This window comes from Sinocyclocheilus anshuiensis, unplaced genomic scaffold (genome assembly GCF_001515605.1).
Source record: "Sinocyclocheilus anshuiensis isolate Anshui unplaced genomic scaffold, SAMN03320099.WGS_v1.1 scaffold700, whole genome shotgun sequence".
NCBI lineage: Eukaryota > Metazoa > Chordata > Actinopteri > Cypriniformes > Cyprinidae > Sinocyclocheilus > Sinocyclocheilus anshuiensis.
The window spans coordinates 919,770-933,323 of NW_015555756.1; the positions used below are offsets into that span (position 1 = coordinate 919,770).

Here is a 13,554-nt window from a genome sequence, read left to right on the forward strand (position 1 = left end):
CTTGAGTTAGACCCTATCGGACTGCGCCATCTAGAGTTTCATGCCAGAACTCTGTATTTCTGTCATGACAACTCTCGGAGGGATTGGCATGGTAATGTACATGACAATGTTAATGTATTTGGTCTTGGTGGAATAGATCTACTACGCTGCTGCTGCTGCTGCTGCCGCAGCGGCAGAGCAAGTACAGAGACTTGCTACTGCCAATACATCCACAACATGCTGCTGTGAGCATGTAAGAAATATTGGTACTGCATACATGAAATAACCCCCCACAAAGCAGGAGACATAGAGGGGACAATACAAGCCAAAACAAGAACAAAACGCCCCCCAACAAGCAGATCTATCGCCAAGACATATCTACTGCTGCTTCTCCGAAGAGCCATGTGAACCGCATGTATTACTATCTGTGTGTGCCTGGGCTACCACGCCGACCGGCTTAACGCTAGTGGCCTATGACTATGTGAGCCTTGGCTACCATGCCGACCGGCTTAACAATGTTTAATTTGTAATGTTTAATTAACAAAATGGATATACATTGCAATCCGATAGATAAGACCCAGCACCCACCTGAGCAAATATCATAATTTATTCATTTGATAAGTGCGGTTTTCTTTCTCCACTTCATCAGTCCCAGTGGCAGCGTAACAGCTTGTTAATTCATGTTTGTGCAATGATTAGATGGACAAAGTTAGCCGATGCATGCCATTTTACTCTCTCGTGCAGATAAAAGTTGTCAAAGTTACAGTGCACAAAACCCCCTGGGTAGACTGACCTGAATGAACTGAAATAAAAGCAGAATATAAATGTTCTTTCTCCATTTTCTGAATTACACAGCACAGTGAGAGCACACGTCGCACGAGCACATTTTGCCGAACTACACTACCCATAATGCATTTCACTCTGAACTGTTACAGCCGTAAATAGTGATCTTTAGTGTCTTCCCACTGGCGAAGGGAGAGGGGGATGGCTGTGTGGAGACTGGGTCTCGTGCACCGCCATCCTCGCCCTCTTGGGACCCGGAGAAAAAGGAAACTGCTCTTCTGAAGTAGCCCTCCGAAACCCGGAGGAGCTAGAACGGGGCATGGCAAGGGGGATACCCCCCCTCTAGACTGCAACACCACGTTGGTCATGTTCCCGCACTGAGAACATGACTCAACCATGAGCCCTGCTTCAGCGTGCTGCAAGCCCAAGCACGAGACACAGCGATCATGACCGTCAGATGAAGCCAGGAAGCAACCACATCCAGAAACGCACGAGTGGGAAGCCATCGTTAAAAAGACGCCCGTCGCTCGTGAAGCTCTTTTAGAATTTGCTCTTTTTAGAAAGGAAAACACTCTTTTAGAGAGAGCGCTGAAGCGCCCAGGGGAGGTCGTGGCGATCTAGAGTTTCATGCCAGAACTCTGTATTTATTTTTGATTTTCTATTTATCAAAGAATCTTGAAAAAAGGAATGATGGTTTCTACAAAAATATTAAGCCGTACAAGTGTTTTCAACATAGTAATAATAAACGTTAATTGAGCATAAAATCAACATTACTGAAGGATCATGTGGCACTGAAGACTGGAGTTATGGCTGCTAAAAAAATTCAGCTATGCATCACACAAATAAATTACACTTTAAAACATATTAAAATATTTTAATTAATAATAATAATTCTCTATATTTCATTAAATAATGCACTCTTGGTGAGCATAGGAGACTTCAAAAACATTGAAAAAAACATACAGACCCCAAACATTGAACAGTACTTTTGAATAACATGAAGGTGAGTAGATGGTGTTAGATGTTATTCTAGTTTATTTCTAGCTGTAGATTTGTATTTGAGTTTCTGGCCAGTGCTCATGGGTTGTTCTGGCTGTGGGCAGCAGGGAGCAGTTGGATGCCTAGCAGGGGGGCGACAGAGAGGCCTGTTGGAGTCAGAGTGGACCGCCTGTCCTGAACAAGACACATGGACAAAGATCTAAGGCTGGTTTAGCATAGGACCGCAGCCTGAGCCAAACCTAGGGCTCATCAAAGCTTCCTGGTCAACTGTCGTCTGCTTTCATCCCCTTCCCATCTGCCCCCATCCGCAAACACGCATACACACGTTCCCCCTTTTAGCCCACCTTTGACTCCAATGTTATTGCATTATTTGCAATAAAATGGCCCTCCGTGTCACAGCAAACTGGTGCTTTGCTGAGCACTTTATCATCACCATGACCTCTTGTGTTATGTCTGATGGTGATAATCTTTTGAATTATAAAGGTTCGATGCAGTCCAAGGTGCTTAGAACTGTTATTCAGTATCCTACTGAGCACAGTGATTTAACAACAACAAAAATCAATTCTCTCTGCTGACCATTCGATTGGAGTTGTCTTTATGATGCATTCAGTCTTCACTGCAAGTACACAAAGAAGTAGTCTAATGCCTAATACTTTCTAAATGACCAGAGTTGTGTTAAATGAGCCTCATTTAAAGCCATTATTGTACAAATTGAACTGGTTGTTAGAAAAACTACAGCATGAGAACAAAATGAATAACATGAGCTTCTGGAAAATGTGAATGAAACAAATAGCCTACTCCCCAGAGTTAGCCATTAAATAAGCTTAAACTGGCTTTTTTTAGTCATTCAGCTCATTAAAGAAGATTTTTATGAGATTTATTAAAGTCCAGTAAAGCTGTGGGTATATTGACAATTTTCAGAACGTTTAGTCTAGAAGTAAGATACTGTAAGAAAAAGATATTTCTTCAGTTGGTTAAAAAGGTGCTGACAAGTGCTGTGTTATCTTTCTTTTCTTTCTTTCTTCTTGTAGACACTTTCTTTTCAAGACGCCGTCTGGGAGCACTCCTCTGTTCAGCAGCTCTTCACCAGGTTATCCCTTGACTGGTGGTACCGTCTACTCCCCACCACCCCGGCTCTTACCCAGAAACACATTCTCCAGGAGCTCCTTCAAGCTGAAGAAGCCCTCCAAGTACTGCAGCTGGAAATGCACTGCTGTGTCTGCGATCGCAGCTGCTGTGCTGCTGGCCATCCTGCTGTCTTATGTCATAGGTATGTCTTTCAAATCATTGTTTGTCATGATTTTGTCCCCAAATAAAATGCAACTGGGATCTGCTACAGTGGAAGCATCCCCAGTTGTTCAGGAGGTGTTTTTATTTCATTAGTTGATATTAAAATTAGTGCTGTCAAACGATTAATCGCGATTAATCGCATCTGAAATAAACGTTTTTGTTTACATGATATATGTGTGTGTGCTGTGTATATATATTATGTATATATAAATACACACACATGCATGTATATGTTTAAGAAAAATATGTTACGTTTATATATGAAATATATTTATATATGATTTAAATTATATGAATATAAATATATACATGTAAATACATGTAAATATTTTCAGAATATATGCTGTATGTGTTAGGGCTGCACGATTATGACAAAAATCATAATTGTAGATTATTCCCTTGAAATTGTAATTGCGATTATTAATTACGATTATCAAAATTGACACTGAATGATGTTTATACCATTGTTTGATGCAACTGCATGCCGTATTTTTATATGAAAATAAACAAGCTGAAAACACTTCTTTAAATCTTTCTTCTTTAAATTATAAAAAAATAAAAAATATGAATGGTATTATAATGTTATACTAAAATTAAAATAATGGGAAAACCCTTAAGATAACATGTATAAAGAAAAAAACGTATCTTAAGCACGCAAATTTAACATAAGTGGACTTTGAACGATTAATTGCCGCTTTGAACGATTACGTAATTGTGGCATCCATAATTGTAATCGCGATTAGAAATGTGATTAATTGTGCAGCCCTAGTATGTGTGTGTGTTTATATATACATACTAAATATACACAATACACACACATATATATTATGTAAACAAAAACTTTTATTTTGGATGCGATTAATCACGATTAATCATTTGACAGCACTTATTAAAATGAATTGCAATCTGGCATTGAATTTGTTTTGCTGAGTGATTGGTTCAGTTGTGATCAGTGGCAGAAAAAAATTCAGCTTTGAGACAAGTCTTTAATATTTTGTGATATGAACCACAACCATAAATGTGTGTCCATAATCTGTCCTTGAAGATTCATGCTTGAGGCCAAAAAAAAGAAACTTGCTTAGCATAAAAGTAACTTTTTACGCAATTTATCATGATGCAAACTGTGATATTTAATTCACATTTTACAATTCAATCATGCATAATTAGGTCCTGAACTGAATTCATGGATCCTTGATGGATCATATTGCTGTCTAAACAATAAGTCAGCAACCACGGAATGATAAATCAATTAATTTAATTAGACACTCCTTAAATGTCATGAGCACGAGTTAGCGTAGTTAGCAGAGGGTTTGCCGGGCAGTGCTCAGTGTGCTCTAGCACACCATGGCCTTTCAAAGCTCAAAGAATGACCCTGAGATGACTCACTCAGAAGAATGACATTTATCACGAAGAACGAAGCACTTCAAAGCGTCTTTGATAAACCATTGATGTGTGTTATTGTTGTGGTACAATTGCAGCAAAGCAAATACCCACGCAGGGGGCGGAAGGAGCCTCAGCGTGTGGACGTTTACTTCAGACGGCAACATGTGATTCACCTGCCGTTTGATATGAGCTGTGATTCGGATGTATTTGGGAAGGAGGGTTTGGTCTTATCAAGGCACCTCTCTGCAGGGAGTGTTGCTTAGTTTCAAATCTAAAGTTCCTCTCTTTTTATAAAAAAAGATTTAGGTTAAGTTCTTAGTAACTGAGAAGCAAAAAGTTGTAAAGTTGTTCTGATACATCTTCAGGTGAATTTGTTAAAAAAAGACCAAAAAAAAAAACATGTTTTAGTGCATTTTCGTGGGTGAGTGTTGCACTTGAATGGTAAGGAAAGGCAAAAGAGACTGCGTGTAGAGTCCGATAAGAGTTGGATCCCTTCCAGAAACACAGTCGATGGTAAATGTCATCAAGCACCTTGAGTCTGCGCCAGTCTGCGAGAGAGTTGCACCTTTACAAAGCAGTGAAGAAAACAACGTTCTGTCTGGCAGCGGACGGGCCTGACGGGCCACTCTGATGAAAGGCCCACCCAGTTTATTATACAAATATAATATTTGTTAAATAATTATTGTTTAATCTATTTTAACACAATTAGAGAACTATTATAACATATCAAATAACTAAAATAAATAAAATGTGTTTTTGCATAATTCTTATGCAGACTGCAATTTGCAGCTGTTTTAAAAAATGTTAGAAAAACAGCAGCAATGCATAATTCTGTAAAAAAAATACTTTAAAAAACTCGCACTGACGAGGGAGAAAGCCCGTCCATCAGCCCGCAAGTAACGGTAAGAATTTCAGTTCCAAGCGTGAACCGGTTCATTCTGTGAAGCCGGGAACACACTACTGTCAGGTCGATTATGAATGTCATTTGAGCTCAGCCAGTGTTTTCAGTCGGTGTTCAAAGTCGTTTGGTATGCGGTGTCTAAAGAATTTAAGACCAGCTGTTGTCAGTCCTCCTCACAAAGATTAGCCTATTTTTATTTTATTTATTTATTTATTTTTATATACATTTTGTGACTGACGCCAGCGATTAACTGCACCTGTTTCCTAATTTGTAGGCCTATTAATTTAAATAACGAATTAACAACAAAAAAAAAAATCACAAACATGACATTTCTGAATAAAATAATTTTATACACTTAGTTATATCTAATTGGCATTTTCAATTAACATAGGCCTGTTACATTCTTCTTATTAGCCTATTAGGCCTATTATTATTATTAAGTTACTTTTATTCAATTAATATTACAATTAATTTGCCCCGCAATAATTTCATAGCGCATCACCGCATAACTGACGCGCTGTGAGGATAATAAAGATTAGGCTAGCTTACTCCTCATTGAAAATGTTTTTAAAAAGTCTTTCAAAACAGGTTTATTATAGCTACAATGAATTATAGGCCTATAATTAAAATTATTAACACTGCAATCATCAATGAAAAAGCTTTATTTCAAGCACTGACTTTTTAAAAAAAATTAAAAAAAACTGTTTAACACGAAAAAAAATTTCCACTAGCCTATGTTCGGGCCACAAGAGAAATGTTAAGGGAGTAAATTAAAACATTTAGCTATGTAGGCTACCATTATCAGCATATGAAGTAGATTCGTCTCCTGTCGTCTCTGAGAGAATATGCGCCGTTAATGCAGCATTAGATGTCGAAAGCGCCATCAGTTTTTACTTTCACTTTCTAGTGAATCGACTGAGATTAAGAGGTTCACCGCATAACTCTTGAGCAAAGTTTGCACATTGCTTGTATGATATCGATTGGCTCGCCTTCCTGGTTAAAAACAATTATTTACAATATTGCGACATATAACCAACCCACCAACCCTTGAGTTCGTGGTTGGGGGCCGCGGATTTGCGCTACGCCACTGGACTCCGTCCGTTAGTTAGCCTAGTGCCCGCTTACTTTTGCCCAGGCCCGCCCAAAAATAAAATTCTGGCTACGCCACTGATCCTCACATTTACAATTCAATATCTCATTTGTTTTTCTTTGTTTATTTTGCAGGCGTACTTGGCTTCTGCCTTATTTTTAGTTTTTGTACACATTTCCAAGTCAGTTTTTGCCTCAGTACCGTCAGACATTTATAAATATACACACATACACACTCTGAATATATGCTCAAGGTACTTTTGATGTGAGTGTGTTTTTAAATGCGAGTGTATTTGTGTGTCTGTGTCTTGTGCGCAGTGGCCTGTAAAGTGTTCTGTAAACTATTCCAAAACCTCAGGGACTTTTTGCCGGTACAATGCGACTCTTAATGCATATGTGTGGCTGGTCAACTGAGCTGTAACCACCCACCGAGCAACACTGTTCATTGCCTGAATCGCACAGGTTCTTGAAAAGTTTCCACCAGACTTCACACAACACTTTGTATTTTAATGCACACTCGGACTGAAAGCTGCAGTTCTACTGGTCCATGCTGTACACTACATAGTAGTGTGCTTTGTTTTGTTTTCTTTGGATATAATAAGTAATGTTGCCTCTTTCAAAGGAAATAATAGTGTATAATAGTCTATATAATATATACTTATTTGTATTTATAGTAGTAGTCTGGCATTATATTTTAATATTATTTTCCAGTAATTCCTCATGCATTTCTTTATTATATGATAAATACAGTTTGGGTTCTGTAAGTGTTTCTCTCTCTCTCTCTCTCTCTCTCTCAGCAGCCATTACTACAGTCTTCCATGTCAAATGATCCTTTAGAAATTATTCTAATATGCTGATTTGGTGCTCAAGAACCATTTCTTAAAATTATCAATGTTGAAACAGTTGTGCTGCTTAATATTTTTGTAGAAAACATGATAGATTTTGCAGTTATTGATGAATAGAGAGTTCAAAAGAACAGAATTTATTTGAAACAGAAATCTTTTATAACATTATACATATACATATTTGAACAGTTATGTTTTTACACTTTTACCTTGAAAAATATTTTGAAAATAGACTTTTATTTATTTATTATTTATTTTATGTTTTTAGATTTCATTTTTGGTCACACTTTATTTTAAGGTCCAATTCTCACTAATAACAAACCATTAACTACAACTTTTGCCTCAATAAACTACTAATTTGCTGCTTATTAATAGTTAGTAATGTAGTTGTTGTCAGACTTTTGGACCCGTTTTGCCTCCGTAGATCTTCCTGTGTTTCCTTTTATGGTCTTTTTCCTGTTCTTTTTTAGTTTTATTACTTTATGATTCCATGCACCTGTGTTCCCCTGATTGCCCTGTGTTTATAAGCCCCAGTCTGTTCAGTTTGGTTTTGTCGGGTCGGGTCAGGTCTACTTGTTGTATAAACTTTGATCCCTGTGCCGTGTTCCTGTTGTGGATTTACCCCTGTGATTCAAGTATTAAAGACTGTTGAACGTTTCTCCGCGTCTCCATCGTTCCTCCCACAGCGAGATCTTGAGAGTTGTTAAGTGTAGTTTGTTAATAATAGGCATGCTAATAAGCAGCTAATGGTGAGAATGGGTCCTTATACTAAAGTGTTACCTAATTTTTTTTTTCTTGAACATTAGAAAAATTGAAGATTTTGCAAACCATATGAAACTTACATGAATAATTTTTTTTTAAGAATCTGGCACATGTTTGAAGCTACATTTTTAAAATATTTTTCTAATTATTTTGAACCTTCATATGTTGACCAACTAGCAGAGAGCTGTTACTTTCATTTTTGACTGTGGCAGTAATATGAACTAGCTTCAAAACACATTTGCATTATTAATAGAAGAATAAAATTCCAGTCCCAGAATTCCAAGTGCACTCCTATTGAAATCCAGCATTCCAGTGCTTTGTCCACTGCTCACCCGTGGCATCATTACATCGTCAAGCTCTTGGATGGCTGATCCAGAGAATGTGTGTCTTGTCATTCTTGTGTCAGAGGCAGCATCCCTTGCCTGAGATCTGGATGCAGGTTGCTAGGAGACAGGTGTTGCGGTTCTGATGTGGGAGGTAGTGGGGAGGTGGGGGTTCAGCACGGGGCTCGGCGGCTGCGTCTGTGTGCCATAAGGCCACTGTGACTAATCTGGACTAATTGGTGAAAGATGATGAAAGAAGCAGATGAAAGAAGGAGGGATAAATGATGGATGTCTAAAGGCTAAGTGAAGTATTCTGCCCCCAACCGCCTCCTCGCAAATGTAGATGCAGCTGATAGCTGAGTGTGTTGCGTTCTGTGCATACGAACATCAGTCGTAATGAAGAGTTAAGTAAGAGCCGCAGTCTGGATGACCTGAATCCCTCAGGAGACAACCGCTTGATTAGAAACACTTAAGGACAATATGAAATGACATTCACAATGCATTTCTGTTCCATAACATGTGTTTTTGAGTGAAATTAAATGTTCAAAGGGAAATTATGCAGGTGTGACATGAATTTATTCATCTGATTTGTTTGAATTTACAATGTCTGTATTGGCTAATGCAGATATGCCAATGATTTACAATTCTTTATCGAATGATTTTGTATTGATCCACTAAAATTAATCTGAATTATAATTATTATTATTTTTGTGCATATATCAGACTTGAGCTAAGTTTAATAGCCAAGGCCAAGAAAGGCCAACCAACATTCTGCATCATGATTTCTACATTTAAAGAAAATAAAGGACCCACTTTTCATTAAGTGTTTTTAACCACTATGTAATAACATTTAAATTGATAATTTCATACAGTGCACCTACTGTGAAAAAAAAATTGTACTTCCATTAAATAAAACATGCGTGTAATTACATCTGTAATTATTTCTGTAATTACATGTGTAAATCCACAACAATTGTTTTAATTTATTTGTTTATTTACTCTTTATTTGCAATTATTTATTTGCCATAAATAGACCGTACACTATAAAAAAATAAAAATCTGTAAAAAAGGGCACAATGCACTGTATTAATATGAAGGAATTTTCTGTATTGATTTTTTACAGGTGTTTAACCTGTATTTTGAGTTTTGCACTTCATTGCGTTGTGCTTTAGGGTTAACGGAAATGTCCGTAAAATTAATGGATAATGTCCTGGGAGAAAATTACCAGTACATGTATGTTTTTACAGTGTAGTTAAAGAATAATATAAAGTGAGACCAAAATATGTATTTTTATTGACACAATATATCACACCCTTGAAAGCTGATCACTGGCTTGTGAGTCCACAGAAAACAAACGTATTGACAATGACAACATTTTGGGTCTCTTTATTCTGCATTTCATTTATACAAAATGAAATCTGGACAGCCGTCTGTGAGTCTAACGTAATATACCCAGCTATTCTGTTTCTGTTTGTCATATATGTGGGTATATATATATATATATATATATATATATATATATATAAATATATATATACAGTTGGGGAGTAACTAGTTACATGTAATGGAATTACATAATTTAATTATAAAATATAACTGTAATCAGTTAGTTACTGAGAAAAAAAAAGTGTAATTAAATTACAGTTATTTATGAAAATGTTAATGATTACAAAGGGGGTTACATCTGAATTATATGTATACAGATTTAATTGATTTCTTTCCCAAATTGCATTGACTGCTCTTAAATATGAGACCAATGTTTCAGGAGTGTAGGAGACAGAATAGGACACATTCTGCTTATTTGACTGTTTCATTTCCTATTTGGGTTTATGTATATGCTTTATTTTTTAGGATTAACTGTTTTTTCCAAGGCATTGTTAGATGCCAGTGTTTTCTGTCATAGCTATGCAAAGATTTTATTTAAAAAACAGTATCATAAATATTAAACTATATCTTTTGATATGATTTAACCTCAGAACAATTTCAAAGTACGAAGAGGTGCTAAAGTCTGATTTTGTGGCGGCTCTGCTTTACAATTTAATTTTTATGATCTTAATTCAAGTGATAAAGGATTTTGAAAGTCTGACAGTAATCAGTGTTGAGTCCTACTGTAAGGTTAACCCTGCCTGGTTCAATGTTTTTTTTCTTTTTTTAAATGACTAACAGTTGAAAACATTTGTTAGAAATGTAGAAAAGTAATCAAAAAGTAATCAAATGTAATTAGTTACATTATTTTAATAAAGTAATTGAAATAGTTACACTACTTATTACATATTAAATAGGGCAACTTGTAATCTGTAACCTATTACATTTCTAAAGTAACCTTCCCAACACTGTATATATCAAAATCATATTTTAGTGTGGTTTTTAAGTCAGTAAAAGCTATGCCCCTATGCTATTGCTGAATAATTTAGATGCTTTGAGAATCGTTTCGGAATCGTGATTCTCTGAATTTAAATCAATTGTGAGGAGCCTGAAGATTCCCTTGTCTGCTGATGAATCATGTACATTAAGATCAGGATTGCGAATTAATAAAGTACTTGCTTTGATTTCATGTTGACTGTTCATCATCTATTCAGTTGCAGAGCGACGTGAGCAGGAAGTGTAATGACTCACCATTCCAGCTCCTGCCAATGAGACAGTGACTTGTTTATGAAAACAGGTCAAGTCTCCGTCAGGTCTACGGTAACACGCTGTATGTCAGTCAGAATGAGTCATTATGTGTCCACTTACCAGCGCTCTCTGTCAGCAGGGACTTTTACTGTCACCTGCCCATTTTATATTTGTCCTCACGTGCACCCTGGCAGCCTCATGGCACGCTCCACGCAAACAAACACAACAATCAGTCACACACCTACACACCCCGAGATGTTGGAGATTCTGTCTCGTGGAGATAATATGTTCGCCAGCCAATCTCTAACTCGCAGCCCCGCGCCGTCTGCCTGACTCAAACTGACACACTCCAGCGTACATGCCCGAAGCTGATTAAAATGACACTTTTCATTTTTTACTTTCACTTTTATATTTACTTTCCCCTTTATTCCGTGTTTTTCTGACATCTGCTTAATATTAAAGCCACTGAGTGACAGGAGAGCGAAATAGTTTGATTAGAGCTTCGCGTGCATATATGTTCGGATCGCGGGATCCCCATCGTCACTCTATACCTGCGATAAAAATGCTGTCAGTCAAAGCATCAGGCTTTCCGCTGGTGCATAGGACTGAGAGAGGGAGAAGAGGTGAATTTGCACGTGTGTGTATGTGTTTATACCGTGGGGAGTGATTGTTGTGCTCTGGGTATTTGACAAGCCGAGTGGAATAGATTGGATCCATCTAGTCATGCCCACGCAGGAGGTTCAAGGGAGGTGTGTGTGTGTGTGTGTTAAACTCAGAGACCTTGCATGCCTGAAGCAATATCCTTGATTTTTTATATCTTTTTTTCTTCTTTTTTTTTTGAGCGCATATGTGTTTGTGTGGCATTTTGGGACGAGTTTTATCTAGGCATTGGAAGTTTTCCCAGGGTGCTTTGAGAGTTTTTTGGTCAACAGTCAAGACTGAGTGAGCTGATGTAATCAGATGGAGCTGGTCCTCGGGGTGCGGCGTTTCACTGTAGCCTTTCATTTATATTCATAGCAGCAGAACTCATGCACCTCGAATCAAAACACACATCAAAGCCACACACACACACACTCCAAGGAGATCAGCAGCAATGAAAACAACAGTTTCACCTTCAACGAGAGGCTGATAGTGTGTGTGTCTGCTTTTGAAGGTGATATGCAAGGCTGGGTTGTTTTTGCTTTCGCATTCCTCTTTCTTGGTCAATCAGAAAGTTTTTAGATTGGCGGAGAGTAGGACCACATAATCTGGTCACAAATCATATTGTAATTATTTTGCAGTAATAAAATTATAGGAATTGTCTCGGGGTGCAAAAACTAAGGAAAATGTATTTGCAGTCATACCACCTGCGTATATACCCCTCCAACTAAACAAACCCAACTTTTAGTTACATTTTCTCTTAGACTGCTATTTATTCATAACCCAGTCGAAGTGAATATTATATTTTTAAAATATTAGTTTTTAATGTGTTTAATAATATTAATATTAACACAATTGTCACGGGCATGGTTTTAGTCAAGGGCACACGATGGAGTAGAAGTAAGGAGTCTTTTTAATAAACATAAACACACTACACCATTAAAGCAACGTTAATACGAGACAAAGATGACATGGAAACTGAGGGTTTTTAAGGAAGGCAAACTAAGGAGCAAACGAGATGATTAATATGACACAGGTGGGAACAAATGAAGGTGATTAACTAATTGAACACAGCAAATGAACCAAACAATGACAGACAGGAACTAAACAGAACATAATCGTGACAACAATATTGCCACAAAAGAACTCCGTTTTTATCAGCAATATTATTTCACCACAATACAAATGCCCAACACAAGAGCATACTGTCACAACATAATAATAGATGTTGTTAATAATAATTATTGTTAATAATAATTAATTATTATTATTGAATATTGTTAAATATTCTTTACTTTCAAGCCACACCACTTTGACTGAACCCCTAAGTCTTAACCCCTATCAAACCACTTGTAAAATAATAATCATCATCATACATTTTTTTATTGCCATTATTATTTTATATACACTTTATATAAAATTATCAAATATAAATATTATATTATATATTTATTATTATTGAATACTAGAGATTTGTATTATTTCACAAATTGTATTGATTATTTTATACAGTATTTATATTGGTTTGTTTGTTTGTTTGTTTTTTGTTTTACTTTCATGCCACATTTCTTTGGTTGAGTCCCAGACTCTTTATTCTTTTTGTGAACAAACCACTTGTGTGTTGATTTCTCAAAAAAAGTGACCATGAGCTCCATACATGTTTGTAGTGTGTAGTACACAACAGATGGAAAGAATGCCGTCCTTTCACTTTAAAGCACACAGTGCATGCAGGCTATAGATTTCTTTAATTAAATTGCACTAGCCTGCAGTGCGACTTTGATTGTATTTTGATTAATTGTGCAGCCCTTGTGTAGACATTAAACAAGCCTTCTGTAACATCAGGTGAAGATTGCTGTGAAGTGAGGATGAGTTGCGTCAGGTTGATTGAGGTACAACTGTGTGTGTGTGTGTGTGTGTGTGTGTGTGTGTGTGTGTGTGTGTGTGTGTG

The 13,554-nt window shown here is 36.8% G+C and overlaps 1 protein-coding gene across 5 annotated transcripts in view; it reads left to right on the forward strand.

The window, feature by feature from the left end:
- Positions 1–13,554, forward strand: part of tenm2b (teneurin transmembrane protein 2b) — a 269,320-nt gene that overhangs the window by 208,029 nt on the left and 47,737 nt on the right. For all 5 annotated transcript variants that reach the window (XM_016467623.1, XM_016467628.1, XM_016467625.1 and 2 more), the window contains one exon: positions 2,793–3,031. In XM_016467623.1, coding sequence (XP_016323109.1) covers positions 2,793–3,031 — 239 coding nt within the window. The remainder of the gene's footprint in view (positions 1–2,792; positions 3,032–13,554) is intronic.